This window comes from Halichoerus grypus, chromosome 10 (assembly GCF_964656455.1).
Source record: "Halichoerus grypus chromosome 10, mHalGry1.hap1.1, whole genome shotgun sequence".
In the NCBI taxonomy this organism is placed as follows: domain Eukaryota; kingdom Metazoa; phylum Chordata; class Mammalia; order Carnivora; family Phocidae; genus Halichoerus; species Halichoerus grypus.
The window spans coordinates 123,564,357-123,586,752 of record NC_135721.1 but is presented as its reverse complement, the minus strand read 5'-3'; the positions used below and the strand labels follow the sequence as shown (position 1 = coordinate 123,586,752).

Sequence of the window (22,396 nt, the reverse complement as noted above, 5' to 3'; positions counted from 1 at the left end):
CCGTATGTTAAGACCTGTGTGCTTCACTGTGTGTAAACCGTGCCTCAATCAAATTAGTTTAATAAGAAGAAATCCCTGTTTGAATACTGAGAGTGTTCTCCAATTTCCTGGTTGGAGTTTGATGAAAACACAGTTTTTATTTTTAAACATAACATGTAGATCACAGAGGAGGATGGAAAGTTTTTATGTGGGTTTAAAAAAAACAAAACAATAAGACATGAGACTCCAGACAGAATTTCACGCTTGGGTTGATTTATTTCAGGCCATGTTCCCCAGTCCCCAGGGGCTATCCTTCATTTTCCCCTACTTTTCTCTGGTCTTAAATGTTGCAAAGCACCAACCTATATATAAAGAGTCTAGCTCAGCGCCTGGCACATTGCAGGTGCCTGAGAAAGGTTCATTCTTAATAATACAAGTTGGGTTTAAGGGATCACTCTCAGGCCTGTTTTCTGACTTTCTTCAAGACAGTGTGATTTCACCTTGTGATTTTCACAAAGCACACAGCCTCTGAATTCTGCCCTGGATGGGGCAGGCTTTCTCAGACAGCATAAGCCGGACCTACAAGCGCTTGCACAGGCATGTATTCGGGGACGTTTTTATGTCACTCCAGGAAAGGAAGCAAGAGATTCAGAATATCTGTGTGCCCCTCTTCACCACACCCCCAGAAAAATAGCCAGTCCAGCCCAGCACCTGCCTCGGCCTAATGATTAAGGGACAGCTGGTTGCCCTATCTGCTGGAAAGCTTGCCTATGCACATGTTTGATAAAGGCTGTGTGGAGGCTGGGAATGGACCAGAAGACACTGGAAACCTTGGCCAGCCTAGGCTGTGAGGTAGAGGAAGGGGGACTGGGGCAGACATCCCGGCTCTATCTCAGGGTCCAGGTGGACCAGATGACTTGTGAACATTCTTGTCCTCCGGGGCCTGGATGTCGTTGCCCCAGCCAAGGGGGCGGGGAGGGGCCATCTGCCTTCTGCTCAGGGCCCAAGCACTGGCTTGCCTGCTGGGGAGGGCGGGCACGGAACCTCCAGACTCCCAGGCCTGCTCTAAAAGGCCCTGTTCCATGGGCTGCGGCCCCTGGCAGGTGGACAGGGCCCAGGCAGGCACAGGCGGCGCTGGGTCTCCAGTCGGCAGAGGCGGTTCTGGTTGGACACCCGAGTGGCCACGCCCAGCCCACAGGTGGTTGAGCAGGGGCCCCAGGCCGTGCTCCACTCTGGGCAAGGGGCGCCAGGGGGTGGGGGAGCGACAAGGCCAGAAAACCGGGGTCCTGGGGGGGAAGAAAGAGAGGTCAGCACTGTGAGGTCAGGGCTCGGCAGCCAAGTCAAGCCAGCTGCTGGTGGTGCCATCTTGGTCATGTTGCGTAACCTCTCTGGACCTCAGTTTCTTCCTATGTAAGCTTTCTAATGGGCGATTGTTAGGGCTGAATAAAATAATAGAGGGGGCATGCTTAGCACTGTGCTGTAAGCACCTCGTTTGTGTCGGTTACTAGGCAACTAGGATGGTGCTGGCCGTGATGGTCCCCCAGTACGTGGCGGCTTTCTCATTGCTGCACCCCATGGCATCTTCCAGGAAGGAGGCTGTGGCCTGTGTGTAGAGGTGCTGGCACCCGGTGGCAAAGCTGCCAGAGTTTCTGAGGCTGTACCTGGAACAAGATGGGGGGTTCAGCACCAGCTAGCTTCTCCTCCTGACATCTCATTCTGCTCTCTTACTATTGTGGTGTCCTTTCTTCTGGTCCTTATTAACCAAATGGTTCTCAACTGGGGGCGACTTTGCCCTCCCGCAGGGATATTTGGTAATGTCCAGAGACATCTTGGTGGTCACGACGGGGAGTGGGGCTACTGGAGTCCAGCAGGGATGCTGCTCAACACCCTACAGTGCGCAGGGCAGCTCGCATACGAGAGCATCACCCAGCCCAAGTGTCACTGGTGCCGAGGTTGAGAAAGCCTGCGTGATATGCTCCTGTGTGCAGGCTGTCTGCACACACACACGGACACACATGATGGAGATCAGATTCGCATCTACAGTGTCCTATCCTGCTTTTTTATACGTAAGATGCTCACTGGCATTCTCCTATGTATTTAAGTGGATGTGTCCCATTCCATCGTAGGGATAATGACAGCTACCATGGATAGAGGGCTGTGTGCGAGGCACTGCTGTAACTGCTTTCCTTGGATTTACTCATCCAGTCGTCACAACAACTCTGCAAGGTGGATGCCCTTACTCTCATCTCACAGTTGGAGGAACTGAGGCACAGAGAAGTTAAGCAACTTTCTCAGAGTCACACAGTTAGGAAATAGCAAAGCTGGGCTTAGAACCCTGGGCAGACTCCATGCTGAACCCACCATGCTCTATTCTCAGGTGGCACCGTCATCCATGGCCCAATGCCTTCTTTTCAGATGCCTTTCTTTAAAAAGACCATGTTCCTATAATTATAATAACCCAGTGATGTAACCATAACAAATTCTCTAAAACTAAAGAATTTATAGCAAGAGGTAACTATCTTTCCTCCACCTTTCCTCCCTGCCCACCCCTAAACCCACATCTCAGAGGCAACCCCCTCGCCTGGTTCTTCTTTGGATAAGCCCAAATAACTACATATTAATAATATTATGTAATATTAAATGATATAAATGTATTACTAATACATATCAATATATTATAAATACAATAATAGTATATGTCATAATAGTACACCTCTGCTATGAAATATGAGCATTTGATTCAAGTATCCTAGCCCTCCTTTCCCTTCCCCTCTCTGCTACCAATTTTTAGTTTCTATTTTTTATGATTTAAAATTATTTACTTGTTTTGTCAGTTTTAAAGAGGTCTTGTGACGCCCCACTCGGCTTTCCTAGTCTCCTCAGCCACCAGCCCCTCCCAGCTGCGGTCAGGGAAACCTGTGCTTTGACAGGTCCCCGGCTCCGGAGAAGCCACGCTCCCGCCACGCCCCCGACCCCGCCCCCAGGGGCTTTGACAGGTCCCGGCTCCTGGAAGCCACGCCCCCTCCCCGCCCCCAGGGGCTTTGACAGGTCCCGGCTCCTGAGAAGCCCCGCCCCTGCCCCGCCCCCTGCACGCACCTTGGGCTGGGAGGGGCTGGACCCCCAGCTCCCCTCGCTGGTCGCACAGCCACTCAGGGCAGCACTTGCCAGGGACCTCAACCCTCCTGGGGTGCGGGCAGTCCCAGCTGGGCAGCCGAACGTCCTCAGTGCACAGGGGCACACAGGTGAAGCCGCCGTCCTGACAGTGGCAGAGAATCCTGCAGTGGGGCTGGAAGGTCTCCCCATCCCGGTACAGGCGGCCGTTCACCTCGCAGCTCCCATCATCCTCTCCCCCTGCAGAGGAGAAACCGGACCCCCATCCTTGACCCCCAACTTTTCCCTGGGCAAGACCGTGTCAGCCACATCCTCCACCCGGTCTCCCTGCAGAGCTGGCCCCGATCCTGCTGGGGACTAGGGCCCCTAAGCGTCTGCGCACTGCCGGGGGGCTCTGGCCGGTCCCCACTGCCGACCTGCCTGGGCGCGCGCGGGAAGACAGCGTGGCATACCGCATCCTGGCACAGGGGCTGTGGGGACACGGGCCTACTTGGAGCCCCCACTCTGCTCTTTATTAGCTATGCAGTTTGGCCAAGCGACTTCACTTCTTCTTGCCTCAGTTTCCTTATCTGCAAAATGGGTTTTATAACGGGCACTTATTTCACAGGATTGTGGTAGAGACTAGATAAAATGATGTATGTAATGAATCCAACATAAAAGAGACCTTCAATAGATCCCAGCTGCTCTGTTGTTACTGTTAATATAATTAATTACTATATATTAATAATATATAACTTATATACACACCGAAAGTTCATGCAACACACGTTCATTGTGCATCTGCTATGTTGTGGTCATCACTGTCAGGCCTGGGCTTAACTTGCTGGCTTTGTGACCTTGGATAAGTTGCTTAACTTCTCTGAGTTGCCTTAACAATAGCGTTGATGAGAACAGCTGGGTACCTTCAGGTACAGATGATAAATCCGTAACATTTAGCCCCGTGCTAGGCATAGAGTAGGTGCTCAAGAAACACTCTTCAAACGAAGCCCTTAAGATACGGGTGTTATTCCCACTTCCTCCACTGGACAAGCACTCCTTGAGGGCTGGGGCTGAGAGTGTTCAGGCTGGCACCCTCCCCCACTCCGCTCCCCCTCCCCCCGTGCTGGCCCAGAGCATGGATGGACACACAGACCCTCAGGAAATGCCCTTTGAAAGAATGCCTCGTGCAAGGCCCAGCACAGAAGAGACATTGATGAAAGAGGTTCTGATTTCTTATAGTTCCAGAGATACGTAGTGTGCCCCTCCAGGGTGCCGACCGCTCAGCTCCTAGACAGGACTAAGACACAGTCCTTGTCTTGAGAGACGGAGGGCCAGGCAGGGGACAGATGTGAAAGTCACCGTCTGCAACACAGAATGAAAAGCCGTGGAGAGGCCCAGGTGAGTCACCGGGGGAAGGGCAGAGCAAGGAGGACCTCTTTTGGAGGTCCTGGAGACGGCGGGGCGGGGGGGGGGGGGGGGGGGCGGGGTGCAGTTCAGTTGGGTCTGGAAAGATTTGCCTGAAGGCAGGTTTTCCCAGGTCTTCAGAGAAAAACCTCCAACAGGCTCATACCCACGCAGAAATTTGGGACCTGCACAGATGTGGGCGCCAGCCCCTGTTCCCACTTGCTAACTGTGGGGCCTGGGGGCAGGTCACTGCACCTCTCTGAGCCACCGGACCTGGCTCCCAGGGCCACTGGGGGATTAAAGGAACTAGTGTTAAAGCATTTCTCCGCAAGCCTGGAGCACAGCAGATGCTCTGTGAGCTGGAGTGGGGGATGCTTGTTCCTCGGGGGAGGACAAAACCAGAGCCAGCCCTCTCCCTGCTCCTTCCAGGCCACAGCCCTCTGATGCCAAATCCCTGACCTTTGGCCTGGATCACGTGGCCCCTGGTTTCCTGGAAACTAGGGGCAGCTGCACCTTAATCCTGAGGGGTCTCCCAGCAGACTCCTGGGGCCACAGCCCTGGGGCTTCCTGGTCTCTGGGAGGGCCTGGTAAACAGAGGGATTGTTTCGGAAAGTCCGCTGGAGGGGTGATAATTTTAGCAAGGTTTCCTGGCTCCTCTCCTGGTCCTCTAGCTCAGGGCTGGCTAGGGGTGGGGCTGATGATCCCTGGGCGGCCACCCCCACCCCTGCCCTGGGGTCTGTGGGCACCTTTGTGCGTGGTCCCAAACACCAGGAGGCGCCTCCAAACGTACTCACTCTTCAATCCGCCACCCCCTCTCCCCCGCCAACCATATACACATATAGTTGCCGAAATCCTACTTCCTCTTCCAGGTCCTTCCAATGCCCCCTTTCCAGCAACCTCCCTCAAATAACTTCAGAGCCCAGTCTAGTCATCTGGTGATCTCTGCGTCCCTCTTTCCCTCCGAGAGTCCCTTGTAGAAGGAACAACAGAGGATTTTTTTTTCCACCTTTAGCCACTTGCACACTGTGTGAACTTAGGCAGGTGATTTCACCCCTCTGAACCCCTGTTCCTGCGTCTGCAAAATCAGTTTAATAATAGGACCTACCTCATTATTAAGGGTAAAAAGAAATCACGTGTGTAAAGGGCGTGCCCACAGGACACGCTCCCTGAATGGTACCTGTTACTGCTAGGCTCTCCAGAGCTCTTACTATCATTCATTTATTCGGTCTTTATTTACTAGGGGCCTACTATGTGCCAGGCACTGTTCTAGGGACTCATGATAGATACAGCAATGACTAAAACAGGCAAAAATCCTGCCCTCATTGGAACTTTCGCTCTAGTGGAAATAAACACTATAAACAAGTAAAGTCTATGATGTCCAATGGTGATTAGAGCTAGAAAAATAATGGAGGGCAGGGTTCAAGAGAGGGATGTTGAATACGGTGATCAGGGAAGGCCGCCCCGAGAAGGTGATTTTTGAGAAAGATGAGAAGGAGATGCAGAGCTTGCCATGCAGATATCTGGGGGGAAAGAACACTGGTAGAGCAAACAGCCAGAGCAAAGGCCCTGAGGTGGGAGCCCCCTCGGGTATTTAAGGCACAAAATAGGCCAGCATGGCTGAAGCAGAGAGCAGGAGGGAGAGAGGGAGTTAGGCAGGGTCAGAGAGAAAACAGGAGCAGGACCCTGCAGGGCCTTGTAGCCACTGAGAGGACTGGCTTTTACTCGGAGGTGGTGGGAAGCTGTTGGAGGCCTTGAGGAGGAGGAGGGATGTTATCTGATGTATGTATTGAAAGGGCCCCTGTCGCTGCTGTGTTGGGAACAGAGTAGGAGGCAAAGGACAGAAGTGGGAAGACTGTTATGGGGCTGCTGCAACATCTAGTGTGTGATGACAAGGCTCAGACCAGGCTGGTAGCAGTGCATGGACTGAGGAGGGACTAGAATTTCAGGTTCTAGAATATTGTGAAGACTTCGCTGGTGGGCAGTATTGGGGTATGCAAAACAAGAGATGTCAAGAATGACTGTGGTTTTGAACTCAAGCCACAGGGAGGGTGGAGATGCACTTGGCTGAGCTGGGGAGGCTGCACGCTCGGGGTGTGGGGGTTCAGGAGCTTATGGAGGACACACACACAGCTTGGAGTGCACTGGCAGAGGTCCACCCAATTAGGAATTGAGAGGAGAGTTTGGGGCAGCATATTCCCTCCAGAGCTAAGACCTAGACTCCGCCTCTGTGAGGTCTCACCTGTGGGGTTCACCAGCCTCCAGATCTGGCTCGTGAGCACCCACTATGTTGCATGACCTGGGCTGGGAGTTGTAGGAAGAAGCAAAGACCAGGTACATTTTTGACCTCCAGCTGTCTGAAGTCTGAATCAAGATGGAATAAGAAAAGCCCCCTAATAAACTTAGTGACAGTAACAGCCAATATGAACTCATCATATGCTGAGTGTCAGGCAGTAGAGTGATGGAAATGAAGATTGTGGAGCCAGCTCCCTCAGTTCAAATCCCAGCTCAGCCACTTATGAGCTGTGTGACCTTGGGCAAATTGCCTAACCTCTCTGTGCCTCCTTTTTTTTTTTCCATTTATAAAATGCTGATGACATTAGTACCAACCTCATATGGTTGTTGTGAGATTAAATGAGGTGATATTTGTGAGTGCCTGGCACATGGTTAAGTGCTATGCAAGTGTTCGATAAATAAAGTTCAGCCAAATGCTTTGTATGTGTCCTGGCTCGTTGAAACAACAGCCTGGGAAGATAAGAGTTACTTATCTCATTTTTTCCCTAGATACATTTTTATTAGCAATCATCTATGAGTTCATAAAACAAATCACTATTTTCTCATGATTACACTCCCCTGATTTAAAAAAAAAAAGCATTTAACAAGGATTTAGTATTGATAACTTTATGTCTATTAGTCTTGTTGGGTTTTTTTTAACCTTGTTTTTTGCTATAAGTGGACTCATTATCAGTGATTCATGAGCCCTTATCTCTCTTGTTCTTTTTTTAAAATGATACATGCAAATAGATGAAAGACGTAGATTGCTCTACAAGACTTATTTAAAAAAAAAAAAAAAGAACACCCTCACGTTTTTGTGTTTCTTTAAAGTAGTGGTTCTCTGTTGGAGATGATTTTGTTTCCCAGGGGACATTTGTCTAAGACAGATTGTCACAACTCGTGGGTGAGGGACATGCTAGTGCCATCCAGTGAGTAGAGGCCAGGGATGCTGCTGAAGGTCCTACCAAGTACAGGACAGTCCGCCCTCCCCAGTAAAGAATGATACCAAAGAATTATCTGGCCCAAAAAGCAGAGTTGAGAAACTCTGATCTAAAGCATCAGAGGGCACCAAGGCTTGGAATGGTGGGAGATGTAACACGATCAAGGTCACTAGTAAATGACAAACTCAGGATCCAAACTCTGGTCCAAGGGCTCCCAATCCAGGAGGAAGACAGAACGAAATGTTGCTTCAGAACCTGTGTGACCTGGTCCCAAGCTGTGTAACAGTAATCATGCCCGTTAATATTACCGAGCCTCAGTTTGCTCATCTGTGAGTCTGAAAGGACTTACCTCAGAGGATCCTTGTGAGGATTATGTGATTTATGCAAGGATCGTGTGGTAAGTTTCAGCATACTGCCTGAGACCGATTACTCTATGCCCTCCCTAAATAAATGGTTGCACTTCTATTTTCTCAGAAGTGTTGTGAAGGTCCTGAGAAAGGATAGTGATTCCTGGTTTGAGGAATCTGGGAGGTCTTCTCAGGGGAGAAGTGTTTGAGCTTGGCTTTGATAATTGGTTGTAATTTGGACAGGTAGGAGTGGGGGGCTGCTGTTCAGGTGGGGGGCATAGTCGGAGCAAAGACAAGAGGGGAGGAGCAGAGGGAGGGCCTCGGGAAACGTGCGTCACCAGATTTGGCTGGAATGGATGGTGTACCTACAGTGAGGAGGTAGAGAGAGAAGAGCTTCTCTTTGACTCAGGACCCCTCAGCCTTGACCCTCGCTCGCAAACACACCCACCATCGGTCCCGCAAACCTGCTTACAGAGGCACACAGCCCCTCGGCCACCAGGGCCCGCCCTGGGCTGGCAGACCAGGCCCTGGCTGGGGTCGCAGACGTGGAGATGGTCGCAGGGCTCCCCCAGCCGCCGTGCGCACACCTGACAGCAGCTGCAGCCGTCCAACACCAGGGGCACCCCCAGTGGGCATCGGGGTGGTGGCCAGGGGCAGGCACACGGTGTCGGGCACAGCTGGGCACACACCTGCAGAGACAGAGCATGTCACTCGGTCATTCCAGGTGGGCAGTGAGGGGTCCATGCTTCGGCCCCCGGGTCACACAGACCTGGCCTTGGACCCTTGTGGTCATGAGCAAGGACTTTGGCCTACAGTTGCAGTCCTGACTCTGCTCCTTATTAGCTGAGTGACCTTGGGCAAGTTACTTAAGCTCTCCAAGCCTCAGTTTCTTCATCTGTGAAAAGGGGGCATTAGTAATATTTAACTCGGAGGATTGTTTTCAGGAGTACGTAAAATGATGCATGTTAAACCCTGAGCACACAGCCCGGCATGCAGTAGATGCTCTGTGCATTTAGCTGTGATGATCACCATCGGGAATTACAAGGAATGACTTAGATCCTGCCCTCTAGAAGCTTACAGAAAGGCAAAGGCAACAAAACAAAGGATTACAATGGCAGGGTACTGTACATTTTCTAGAATGCAGACTGTGAATATTTATCTTGACAGCTGAATAAATCAAACAATATCATAGATGCTTTTGATCTTTGGAACAATACAGAATATGTTTCTGGATACGTATCAAATCAGCCCGGAAACTTGGTAAAATACTAATTCCCAGGCCTCCCCTGGGACTTACCAAATAGAACTTCCAGAGACAGGGCCCTGGAATCTTTTTTTTTATCGGGCTGTCCAGGGGCTTCTGATGCATAGCTAGGATTTTGGCACCTCTGCTCCAGTTCTAACCCCCATGCCCCTGCCAGGGAGAGATGGGGGAAACTGAGCTCCAGAGAGAGAAAGGGTCTTGCCAAAAGTCGCAGCGTGTTAGCTGCAGAGCTGGGAGCCCGCTTCCTCCTCAAGGATCCTGTAATAGGGAAAAGCCTGAGCCAGGGACCCACTCCCCAGGGACAGGGTCAAGGTATTGACCAAGTGTCCTGGTTGTTCCTCCCCACTCAGGACAGAGAAACAAGCAAACCAGGAACCAGATGCCGTGGTCTCCCCATATGTCCATCTGAAGGTGGGGACCCAGAGGCAGGCATAATTCAAGATAGCCCGGTAGCTTCCGGTAGGCCCCTTGGTGAGGGACCAATCTTCAGTTCAGTAGGGTCCTTGGAGGACCAGAGGGTTTTAGCTGGAGGATGGAAGACTTCCAGTTTACAAAAATGGAATGAATCACCTCCTAACTTCTGTGTGGCCCCAAAGCAGGCAATGACCCCTTTGCCCTAGTGCCTACTTTGTCCCGCCCCGAGGACCCCCCAGTCCTGCAAACCTGCGTTCAGTGGCCTGCAGCTTGCTCCCTGGCCACCAGAGGCCACCCCACACTGGTCAACCAGCCCTGGTTGGGGGGGAAGGGAGGCTTTAGGCTGGGAGGTAGTGGGGCAGGTGGGCAGCTCTGTGCCCAGGGCCTCACAGGGGAGCGAGTCGCCATCTCTGCAGGAATTCCAAGCCGGAGACTGGGTGGTACCAAAGAGATTCTAGAGATAATGGCCTAGCCTTGCCCCTCAAAGCCTGGTCCAGACAGCAGCATCAGCCTCACCTGGAAGTCTGAAGCAGCATCCAGGGCCCCTCTTTATGGATCCAATGCTGCAGTGTAATACGTCTGGAAATGATTCTCATGGAATCGGCCTGAGGAGTAATCAGCTGGACTTTGGGGTTCCCTTGCAAATCAGAGGTTGGGCTCCCTTGGTTAGTGAGAAGTGGGGACCCTGACCAGAATTGGCTCTCGGGTCCCTTCCACCCGAAAGTAGGGGTGCCGGGCCACAGGCCTTCTGCTTTGTACCAGGGTTCCCACCCTGGGCTCTCTACGGGGTGAGCTCGGCCGGGGCCGGATGTGTGCATCCTGACACCTGGGAGGGGCCACTAATAATATCGATGATTGCAGCTAGCGTCGGCCACGGGCAAGCCGTGAGCTGTAATGTGCTAATTCAATTCTGCAAGATGAGGTACCAGCTTTGTGCCCACTGGAAAGACCAGGAAACAGAAGCTCAAAACAGTGTGGGGACAAGGCTGGACTCCCTGGATCTCCAGGCCCTTCCGAACCCGCCCCGCCTCCCCGACACATGCGGTTTCCCCAGACCCTTGCTGCAGTCACCAGGGGGTCGAGTCCTGGATGTGGAATATTCTAGAGAAGAGTTGAAATCCAAGTTGTACCACTGATGGGCTGTGTGACCTTCAACATGCCGTTTAACTGCTTCATGGGGAGGGAGCTGTTTCCTTCTCAGTAAGAGGGGGTGGAGAGCACCTATCTTGAAATGGTGACAGGGATTAAATGAGGTCATGGCTAGCTCTTAGTCACAGTGACTTTGTCCGTTTCCAGGTCTCTGCCACCTGGCCCTGTTCACAGGCCTGAGCCCAGGAGCCCACAGGCTGCTGGAAGACTTAGAATTTTCTCCCTGAGGATGGTTGTGGCTTTCCATGTTGGTGATGACTAAGTCCTTGACTCTGCATAGGATGCTGCCCGGCTCCCGGGGACAGGGAAGAAGGGAGGGGTGGACAGTGAGTCCCGGACGGCTTCCTTTTGGTCTTTCATTTAAGCCTGGGCCCAGAACCCCAAGTCCCCCATTCCAACTACCCAAGCCACCCACCCGGGCATCATGTTTTGCACAGCCCCTTCGGGAGAAGAAACAGTGGGACTGGGATGCCAGCAGGGTTCGCAGCCTTGCCCCCACTCCTGCTCAGGACCCAGGAGAGAAAGGCTCCTGCCGTGCTCCTCAAAGAAACATGAACGTACAGTGAGATCATGGCTTGTGGTGGGGCTGATCTCCATGGCATCGGGAACTCAGCATTTGCTGACAGGGCTCAGCAGCTCTGGCCTTGGTCCAGGTAGGGGAAGAGGCACAGGGAGCAGGAGAAGCACAAATGGAAGTGCGCCTTCCCCGCCCCCCACACACCCAAGCCTATCCCTGTCTCCACCACCTCTATTACTCTGATGTTTCTTTGCTGTTTCTTTGCTGTGTGATTTTAGGCAAGTTGCTTGCCCTCTCTGAGCCTTGCTTGCCCGAAAACAGGGGATAATTCCTTATGAGGTTGTTGGATATGTTAGGCAAGGTAGGTATTTCACAAACCTTTTGAAAAATGTTCCATAAGAGGAGATCATTATTCCATGAGGTGTCTCCCCGTCCCCCTTCAGCCCGGGTCTGCAGGTCACTCACGGCCACCAGCATTAATGCCCTTGTGGTGAGAACTTTCCCATCAGTTAGACGCCAACATCCATTCAAATCCTGGCTCACAGTTAGGCAAAGCAGGTTTTATGTTGCGTCTCCCCCTTTATAATGAGGACACCCCCTTCAGCTCTGTAGAAGGGCTCTGGGGACCGCGAATAGTCACGGCCCTCTTCTTTGGAACACCTGCCACGTTCCAGGTCCTGTGCAGAGCACTTCTGATGAATTGCCATCAGTGATCTTCACCAAGGCCTCATGATCATTATGGCCGTTTAGCTGGGGAAGCAGCTGAGGCTCAGAGAGAAGGGAGCCGAGCTGGCCAGAGGCGAATGTCTGGGCACCGGGGAGGGAAGCTGGGCTGGGCCCAACACCGGGGACCTGCAGGAGTTCTTCCAGGGGATCCTTGCAGTGATTTCACACCTCCCCCACCACACCGAGGAAGTCGGCCAGACGTTTTGGGGCCCGGGGCCCCCTTACCTTTGAGAGGAGGCAGAGGAGGGAGAAGGCCAGAAGGTGGGTCTGTGGCACGTCTCTCATGTCCCTGTGTCCTCCACGGAGCCAGCTTTGAGCCTGGGAGGCAGGACCTGTAAGTGCTTATGTTCCGGCAGCTGTGAGGTCACTCTCGGGCACGCGCATGCACACACGCACACACACACACACACACACACACACACACTCTGGTCTCTGCATTCCCCCTTGTCTCCCCATCCTCATGCTCCCACTGATGAGCCCATTTACCTGAAGATGAGACCGTGGAGGCCACCAAGAGGGGGCCTGCCAGTGTGAGTGTGAGTGTGTGCGTGTGTGTGAGTGTGTGCGTGTGTGTGCGCGTGTGAAAGCCAGAGCCAGTGCCAGGAGCCTGCGACAGGCTGGCGGGGGCCTCCCTTGCTCCTCCCAGCCCCGGGGGGCCTTCCGAGCTGCGGCTGTGGCCGCTGCAGCCCTGCCCCAGACCCCCGCCCAAGCCCCGGGGCGCTGTGCACCCAGCAAGAGCTCCGCAGGCACCCCCTTTGCAGCGCTGACCCAAGTCCTCCGAAGCCCCGTGGCCCGGACTCTGGGCAGTTTCAGCTGGGCCTGTGGTTTCTGGCAGCAAGATTGGCAGCCACCCAGAGGCGGGTGTGACCCACAGCAAAATTTCCCCGGGCGGCCTGTTTGCTTTTGGCACCAAGGGGCCTCCCTCCGGCCTGCTTGCTTGGGCTCTGGAAGGTGGCCCACGGTGGATGAGCCCGTGCAGGTTGGACCTACTATGTGCTGGCACTTGCCGGGCCCAGCCAGATGATCTGGAAGAACCAAATCCATTTCGTTTAATTTGGCCATCTCTGAGGCCCCCTCTGTAAGAGCTGGAGACACAACAGTGACCTTGGGACAAAGCCCAGAGTGGGAGATGACAGTGGGGAAACAGGTGGAATTCCTGGGCATACTGGGGTGGGGTCCTTGTTCAGACGGAAGGTGAGGGACAGCTTTCTGGAGGAGGTGTCTTTACAGAGAGCCACAGACAGACAGGGTAAGAGAAGGCAGAATGTTGCAGGCAGAGGGAGCAGCACGTATGGTACGAAGGCAGGAGTGAGCATGATAACGTGCCTATTCTGGGAGCCAAGGTGTGGCTGGAGCTGAGGGAGGTGGGGAGTGGTGTTGTATGTGGGGGAGCAGGACACCCAAATCCAAATCCCCCAGTTTCTGGGGGCATCTCCAATGCTCCAGCTGCTTTGGGTAAGGGGTGTGAGGACAAGGGCTTGGACTATAGAATTTGGTAAAGAAAATAACAGGGGCTGCCGAGCAGGGGCTGGGGAAGGCTTTGGCCCCCATAATCTCCACCAGTACCCCAAACCTCAAAGCGAGGGCATTGGGTTCCAGAATGGGCGGTGGGTGAGGAAGAAGAGTGACCTGATATAGGGTCAGACTGAGTGACTTGCTGAGGGGGGAGCCTCCCTCCCGGCTGCAGTCCTGGGGAAGGAGTCGATGATGGAGGATGAAGATGGAAATGCATGCTAGGTCTCAGTGGTTCTGGCTGGAGGAGGAGGGCAGGGCGGGGGAGGCAGTGTCCCCAGGCCTAGAGGGAAGCAGATACATTTGTTTGTCTATCCATGCTTATGCTTATGTTTTAGTCCGAGCCACGCCTACGGTGCTCTACACCCAGAGTGGATCGTTGCTGAGCACCCCGCTCTTTTGCACAACAGGATTATTTTCAGTAATAATCATGAGATGAGACAAATAGTTTTCACGTATGAACTAAAGTTTGCACTTACCAAATAGAAACAGCTGCCCCCTTCACGGTCACACTGTTTGACTGTTTTCAGTTTTAAGCACAAGCCCAAACTCCAAGGACTCACATAGAACGAGAGAATTGAAATACCTATATCTTCGTCTTCACCATCACTCTGTGACCTTGTTGCTTTGAATCTACTGTTGGGGTGCAGAACTGCACCCCCAGGGTTGGAGACAGGGCTGAGCAAGATTCTGAACTGTCAGGAGCTTCTGCTCCCAGTGAACGCGTGCTCCAGAGTCTGTGTGCGCTGGGCAGCTGTCTTCCTAGAGATCTCCAAGTTCTCTTTCACGTAGGACAGGTTTCCTAAAGGGTAAGAAATTAGGGGGCGCCTGGGTGGCTCAGTCGGTTAGGCGTCTGACTCTTGATTTTAGCTCACATCATGATCTCGGGGTTGTGAGATCGGGCCCCGCACGGAGTCTGCTTGAGGTTCTCTCTCCTCTGCCCCTCCCCTGTGCGCTCTCTCTCTCTCTAAAAGAAAAAAAAAAAAGGGTAAGAAGCTAAAATGTGCTAAATTTGAAGCTTAATTAAAATTCAACAGTTACTGCATCAATTGTTTAGAACTTGGACCAAGACAAGATGTTTTCAGGACAAAGTACTTTATGATTGACAGGAGTTACATTTCTATCCTGACATGGTTTATATTTATATACTGACGTCTCATCAGTTGCATTTTATCTTTAAATTCTCTATGGACCACGTGCCCCTTTTATTGCCTGTGCTCAGGGAAGACCACTCCCGGGCCCCGTCCTTGCTAGGACCACTGGTCTTAAGAACAACGAAAGTGATGGGCGCCTGGGTGGCTCAGTTGGTTGGGCGGCTGCCTTCGGCTCAGGTCATGATCCTGGAGTCCCAGGATCGAGTCCCGCGTCGGGCTCCCTGCTCAGCAGGGAGTCTGCTTCTCCCTCTGACCCTCCCTGCTCTCATGCTCTCTCTCTCTCATTCTCTCTCTCAAATAAATAAATAAAATCTTAAAAAAAAAAAAGAACAACGAAAGTGATTACATAAAGGGCACGCAGAGGAAGCCAGCCCTGTGCTAAGTATCTTTTATAAAAAGTGGTGTTTCTAATCTTCACAGTCTACGCCTCAATAAGAAAGGGGAGGTTCAGAGAGGTTAAGTAACTTGCCTAAAGTTGCACAGCTAGAAAATAGAGCCAGGTTTTCAGTGCAGGTCCACTGGGCTCCACAACCTTATGTTGTGGTTTTGATTGTTATTTCTTTTTTTTTTTTTTTAAAGATTTATTTATTTATTTATTTATTTGAGAGAGAGAGAATGAGAGAGAGAGAGCACGAGAGGGAAGAGGGTCAGAGGGAGAAGCAGACTCCCCGCCGAGCAGGGAGCCCGATGTGGGACTCGATCCCGGGACTCCAGGATCATGACCTGAGCCGAAGGCAGACGCTTAACAACTGAGCCACCCAGGCACCCTTGATTGTTATTTCTTGTGACGACTGCTTACAGAGCTCTTGGTGGCACATATTTTTTTAGATCGAGGGGAATGTGCTAGTGTGAAGTGTACATCTCGGTAACCCTTCACATACGTGCACACCCATGTCACCACCACCCAGAGCAAGATACATTTCCAGAAGTTTCCTCATGCCCCTTCCAGGTACTCACTCTTTTGACCTCTATCACCATTGATCAGTTTTTCTTGGAACCACTCCTCCGTCTGAGGCAAGAAGGAAGACAGGAGCATTTCGGTGTGGGGGGCACTGGCCAGAGACACACTGCCCAGGGCGGCATCGGAGGGGACGGCCTCCGCCGACAGCCGGGAGGTGAGGCTGCCGTGGGCTCCCGGGGGGGGGGTGAAGAAGTCATGGGCCAGCGTGGGCCAGGGAGGCGACAAGAGATGAGTGGAAGTGTTGCCGCCACCACCCTTCCCCCCACCCCTGCCCCCAGGGGCCTCTCTGAGTCACAGTGTGGCTGTGTGCTCGGAACCGGTCCTTTCTCATAACTGAGGAGGGCAGCGAGCGGACAGCGGGAGGCCCTGGGGCCTGGCCAGCTCCGGGGATGGGAGTGTCAGAGATGGGCCGTGCATACACAGTTCTGAGTGCTGAAAGCCTGCGGCGGGAACCGCCACTTTGCTGACTGCTTACACGTGGGGCAGGCCCCCCAAAACTGCCCAGTTCGGTGCTAGAGGGATGTGACAGTCCAGGGAACCCATGAGTCTCTTGGGGGCTGCTGTAGCTCCCCCAAATAGAACCCCAGAATGAGCCTGGCTGTTCTTTGTGTTACTGGAAGGAAACACAGGCTCATAAGTCCAAAGATCCTGGCTTCAAATCCCGGCGCCGCCATGACTGACAGTGCTGGGATTAGGAGGTGCTCCTAGATGCCCCGAGGGAGCAGCGTTGAAGGGGCTGTCCCTCTCTGGTGCCCCCCACCTCGTGCACTGCACCACCCGGAGAGTGAGTGCCTCCTGAGGAGGCAGGTGCCTGGGGCACAAATGAGTTCATGGCAGCAACATAGAGCCACTGAGATTGGGGACTTGGGACACAAATGGGGATTTGCGACCTCAGCATGGTCTAATGTACCTCGATTAACAACTCAGTGAATATTGGTTGCCTGGCTAAATATGTTAATCGGGGCACATTAGGCTATGCTGAGGTCACAAATCCCCAAATCTCGTGGCTTGACCCAACGGAAGGTTGATCTTTGCTCCCGGAGAGTCCAGTGGAGTCAGGCAGGTCTTCCCCATCTTGGAGCTGAGCCTCTGGCTCTTCCTCCCCACGTGTGCTGGGGTGTTGGCATCCTCCAGGGGCTCGAGTGAAATGTGGAATCCCAGGCCCCCCTCAGAAGCAGAATCTGCATTTTAATGAGGCCCACTGGTGTTCTGTATGCGTGTTTCAGTTTGGGAATCACCCAAGGTCACCTTGGAGAAGAGGGGTGGAGAAGGCACACTGGGCCTTCACGGCCTCGGACCAGAGGCGATGCTCCTGCTTCATTGGCCTAGTCTGTGTCATATTAATTTTATCCTAGGAGCAGCTTTGCGTTCTGTTGTTCTTCCACATTCTTCTTTGGTTCTCTAGTGCATTGATCTGTTCCCAGAAGTTTTTCTGTTCTGTACAGCTGGACCTTAGTTGGGCCCTCAGATACCGAGCTGTTCCATGTCCTCGGCGGGGTCACCTCCATCAGGAAGGTCCACACGATGGGCCCAGCAGATGACCACGGCTTGCCCAGGTCTGGGCTCCTGCCCCGGAACATGAAGCTGCATCTCTCCAAGACTGGCTGCCCCCACACTGTCCTTGCTCACGGCCATGTTGGGAGAAGCTCATAGAGTTCACAGGGCTGCCTGTGGCCACGGTCTGCAAATACCCAGCTCCCCGGCGCCTCTCCCTGGCCCCTTCTCCCACACGTTCCCCAGTCTGGGCAGGAGTTTAGAGGTCTGCTCCTGACCCTGAGATCCCAGATGCCACGCTGAGCTCCTTCTCCCACCCCTAGGACAGCTGTGGAGCTTGGACAGTTTTAACACTTGGCTTCAGTCTGCGCTGGCCAGGTTCTGCGTGCAGGGACCGATGCGGTCCTCCCTCAAAGCGGGGCTGGAATGTGGAGCTCTCAGCACATGCATGCGATCACCTCTGCACATGGCTTCACATGGCACTGTGACCCGGGGGGCCTGGCAACAAACTGGTCCTCACTGGCTGAGTGAGGGGGTTGGCCCAGGGGCTGCGCCAAGGGTGCAGCTGGTGAAGCATCGATAAGCCTGCTGGGGAGCTGGGGAGCTGGGAGGAAGCCATGCTGGGACATGGGGAGGGCTTTGGAAATTGGCACGAGGCTTTATTTACAGACTTAGTATGGCAAGGAGACGGCGCCGAACCTCGCCCACGTTAGGTGCCAGACATGTCTTTGGTGCATGCATGAATGAATGAATGAATGAACTGGGGGACCAAAGCTCTAAGCCGAGCTCTATAGCTGTACATTCCTGGGCCAGTTCCTTGGCCTTGCTCGGCCTCAGCTTCCTCATCTGTTAAATGGGAGAGGGGCAAACTCCACATTTTTTAGGGCCTCTTGGCTCTAGGAATCTGTTTCTATGCCCAAAAGCATGGAGTGACAGCTCTGATCCAGAGGGAAGCATGGAGGGAGGGCCCTCAGGAATACAGAGTTCCAGAATGTCAGGAGGCCCAGGTGGTTCCTATAAACTCATTGATGCCGACTAATTACCAGAGTTCAGGAGACCCCATTGAGTTGGAACCAGTTGTTGCTCATGAGGGACTGGGTGTCAGGGCAGAGCTAGCTCTGCTCTTGGCCAGACATCTCTTGGAGGAGGCAGATAATGGGTTAGGTTACTCCCTCCCCATCAAAGAGCCCTTCCATCAGTGGGGATATCTAGTCTTCGGGGACTTACCTCTCACTGTCTAAGTCCCAGTGGTGCCATTACCTGTCCATATCCATACCTAATCCAACCATCCGTCAATCAATCCAACTATCTGTTCATCCATTGATCCATTTGTTTGTCCATTCATTCCTTCAGCCATTGATCCATCCATCCATCATCCATCCATCCATCCATCCATCCATCCACCCATCCATCCACCCATCCATCCATCCACCCATCCATCCATCCACCCATCCATCCTTCTATCCATCCATCTGTATACCCATCTACCCATGCATTCATTCAACAAACACTGAATTCTTTATGCCCCACTAGTACATAAAGAATTAAAATAAGGTCTCTGCCCAATGAGCTCTCGGGTTAGAGGGGAGGAGAGAGACAAGTGGGGGTGATTACAGCACAGTCAGTGGGAAAGCAATGAGAGAAGAGGACCTAACCCAGTCTGGGAGGCAGGAGAGGTGGTTTTCGAAGTCTTACTTGAGGAGGTGACATCTGAGCTGAGTCTTGAAGCAAGAGTAGGAGTTGTCCAGGCAAAAAGGCAATTAAAACAGAGGATGGTAGCATGAGAGCAAGAGCCATTTGGGGAGCTGTGAGCAACGGAGTCTGGATAAAGCCCGTAGAGCCAAGCAGGAGGCAGACTGAGATGAAGCTGGAGAGGCCTGGTCACAGGGAGGGCCCTGTGTCAGCTGGGGAGGACAGTTGTGGCTGGGGGTAGGAATAGGGACAGAGGCCTTGGACATCCAGGGACAACCAGAGATGTAGAAAAGCTCTGGGTCAGGTATCAGAATGCCACCTTCCTTCCTCCTCTCTACCCCTGAGTGGCCTTAGGGGAGTCACCTGCCCTCTCAGGGCCTCAGTTCCCCCACTGTGACATGACAGGGTGGCCCTCTGTGGCCTCTTGGGAGCCTTCCAGCTCTGAGGGAGCCCTTGAGTCACATGTGGTTAGCAAAACCAATGCCCACATGAGCATCTGGCCTGGCCTGAGACACGAGTGAATTGCTCCCAGTCCCTGTGTGTGTTGGGGGTGGGGAGGGCATTGGTTAGGAGGACCCTGGTTAGGGGCCGCCCCTATAGGGCTCTCAGTTATGGGACAGAAGGATGTGCTAAGAAGGGAGTGAGTCACCAGCCAGTCATCAGTTTGGGCCCCAGGGTCCTCAGGTAGAGGAAGGGGAACCCCAATCCTAGCTCCTGGTCACCCCCGAGCCCCCTCCCCAAGACAGCAGACCCCTGTTCAGAACAAACTCCCATACAAAACTCTAATATTTAAAACAGGCCCAAGGAAAATGGTTTAAATGGTTTGGTAGGAAGCAAAGGGTGGGGGTCTTCAGCTGGGGCTCTGGGTCCTCTCGACCCCCCAGCAGCCCCTGGGGCCCTACCACTGTGCCATATTGCCTCTTAAAAGATGGCCTGAAGCACCTCGCAGTTTCTACTGTTTGGGATTCAGACAAAAAGACAGAAGTGATTCAGAAGGAAGAGAGAGACCCAGTCACGTCCTGGCTCTGTCACTCGCTGTGTGACTTTGGGCGAGTCACTCCACCTCTCTGGGCCTCAGTTTCCAAGCCGAGTTGTCATGCGACTTAAAGGGCTGGGGCATAGCTGCACTCAGCAGATGGTAGCTCATCCCAACCGGTCCTTCCCCCCAGTTTGCAGCCGCTGGCTTTGGGTGGGGAGGAGGCCGGAGCCGCAGCTGAGACTTGTCCTTCCATCTCCAAGCTGCTTGGATCTGTCTCCAGGAGAAGCTGTTTCTCTAACCCACAACCCCTCAGAAAGGACCAGCCACAGCCTCCCTCTGGCACAGCCCCTGCTCTAAGGATCCCAAGACCTGCCCCCTCAGAGGTAATGTCACCCTGGGACACCAGATGGGCCTACGGGCTGCCCAGGGCTGCAGTGAGGGGCATCTGGACCAGCTTCCAGGAGCCCAGTGCAGGAAGTGGGACAGGGAGGCTCCCCATGCCCCATCCCTCCAGCTCCACCAGCCCCAGCAGCCCCAGCAGCCCCAGAGAAAACACTTCATTACTGGAAACCCAGGCAGGCAGAGGGGGTGGAAGTGGCCGTGTGAGAGGAAACCTCACAGGGTCAGCCAAACCTCGGCCCCCGAGGCCAGCAGCCCACGGACGGGCCACGTGGGGCTGGCTCACTGAGCTGTTTACGGAAATACTGGCCCCGAGGCCTGCCCAGCTGCTGGGCTGGGATCCCCTGAGGCACCCCCAGGCCTCAAAGTGCCAGCTTGGCAGGGGACATCAAAGGCTGCAGCTGAGGCCTCATTTTCCTCACTGCCCACCTGGGGAGTGGAAAACTGAGGAGCCCCCCAGGGAACAGGGGGTGGTAGACATGGGTGAGGTCTTCAGGCTGGCCCTGGGTCCTCCTGGTCCAGCTTCCTGAGCTGGGTCAGGGGACCAGGCCCTTTCTGGACACCCCTGGAAAATGGCATCAACTTAAGAGAAGCTCATGGCCAGTGGACTCTGGAGCCAGGCTGCCTGGGTTCAAATCCTGATCTTGGCCCTCACTGGCTGTATCGCTCTGGAGAGTTTGGGCAACTTTTCTGTGCCTCAGTTTCCCCATCTGTAAAATGGGGGTGACGGTAATAGTACACACTTCATGGAGATGTTGATAGAATGAAATAATCTCATATGTGCCAAGTACGGCAGGCAGCCCCAATCACTCCCCAAGTGCCGTGTTTGTCATGGAAATCTTTTCAGCTTAAATATCTGCTGAGCATCCACACCATGATTGAGGAGCTGAGGTTACAGAGATAAATCTGATTTAGTTCCTGCCCCAGGGAGCTTCAAGGTCAAGGTGAGCGTTTGGGGGATTAGGAGGTCGGGGAGTGGGGTGGGGGGTGGGGGGTTTATATACCTAATTACCGTAGTCACAATGGAAATGAAGGGGTGAATATCTGCCTCTCCAGTGTCTCTGTTTGTGGGAGCAGGGGCCACATGAGCCCAGTCACACCGCTCTATCCCCGCACCCAGCACGGAGGCCGGCACCCACTCGGCTGCGGAACCAGTAGACAAACACCTGATCCTTCTGAGCCTGGAAGGCGGCAGGCCCTGAGCCCAGCGCTCTGCATGCATTACACCCTTCCAGCTCCTCAGCACCCGGATGGAGTCGGTCGTGTCAGTCTTTCTGCATTCGGGAAGCAAACAGAGGCTCAGCGAGGCCAGCCCAAAGTCCCACAGCTGGTAAGTGGCAAAGCCGGGCCTGAACCCACACCGAAGTTCAGAGCCTGCATTTTTAACCACTAAGCTCCCCATCGTCAGTGTGGTATTAAATTGCACAGCAACCCTCAGGCCTGGGAGTTCAGAGCTGTGCCCAGCCTGGCCTGAGAAGATCCAGAAGGATCTTAGGGGAGGGAGGACACTCTAGGCAGAGAGACTCACCTGTGGAGAAGCAAAGAGGCAGGCCCAGACCACTGTCATACTAGTCTCTGCAGCACGGGCTGCTTGTGGACTAGCGAAGACTGGTGCACAGGGCTGGGGTATGGGAGTGATGCAAGCAACAGGGGAAAGGACTGAGGGATGTCTGCAGACAGCCCAGAATGCCAGGAAAAGGTTCCGACTGACCTGTGGGGTGTGATTGGCCAGTCCTGAGCAGAGTTTGCATGTGACCAGATGGATGCCCACTCTGGTGGCCAGGATCAAAGATGAATTACCAAGGAAGGAGTTAGGACGCAGCGGGGGAAACCAATTGGTACAAAGGACAAACCTCAGCATTGTTACTGGCGATGAGCTGTCTCCCCCAGATCAACCCTTACCTGCCCCGTGTTCTACTTCATCCAAAGCAATGTGTGTGTGCCTTTGGGGCTCAGGGCCTGGGCATGGAGTGGCCAGATTTGGAGTCCTTGCAGCCCAGAAACATGCCTTCTTCCCCAGCCCAGCCTCAGCCCTAGCCCCAGCGATGACCTACTCTAGGGCTTAACCCCACTTTGCCCACAGTGGCTGCCAGCAGTAGGAGG

The 22,396-nt window shown here is 53.6% G+C and overlaps 1 protein-coding gene and 1 long non-coding RNA gene across 3 annotated transcripts; one reads left to right on the top strand and one right to left on the bottom strand.

Annotated features, from left to right (window-relative positions):
• Nucleotides 1-235: 235 nt before the first annotated feature.
• On the bottom strand, nt 236-12,886 carry CCN5 (cellular communication network factor 5). Of its 2 annotated transcripts, none has more exons than XM_036096054.2 (5): nt 12,589-12,886; nt 12,328-12,420; nt 8,505-8,721; nt 3,076-3,330; nt 236-1,265 (listed from the first exon to the last, which is right to left on the bottom strand). In XM_036096054.2, exons 2-5 carry the CDS (start codon nt 12,385-12,387, stop codon nt 1,045-1,047), a joined length of 753 nt encoding a protein of 250 aa, XP_035951947.1. In that variant the 5' UTR covers nt 12,388-12,420; nt 12,589-12,886; the 3' UTR covers nt 236-1,044. The 2 variants fall into 2 exon arrangements, with proteins under 2 accessions (XP_035951947.1, XP_077911999.1); XM_078055873.1 differs by having other exon boundaries at nt 1,156-1,640.
• A 2,837-nt stretch (nt 12,887-15,723) lies between these two features.
• On the top strand, nt 15,724-21,608 carry LOC144379170 (uncharacterized). Its single transcript, XR_013441530.1, has 3 exons — nt 15,724-15,883; nt 21,141-21,237; nt 21,350-21,608. It is a non-coding gene; the product is annotated as an uncharacterized LOC144379170 (long non-coding RNA).
• The last annotated feature ends 788 nt before the right edge of the window (nt 21,609-22,396 follow it).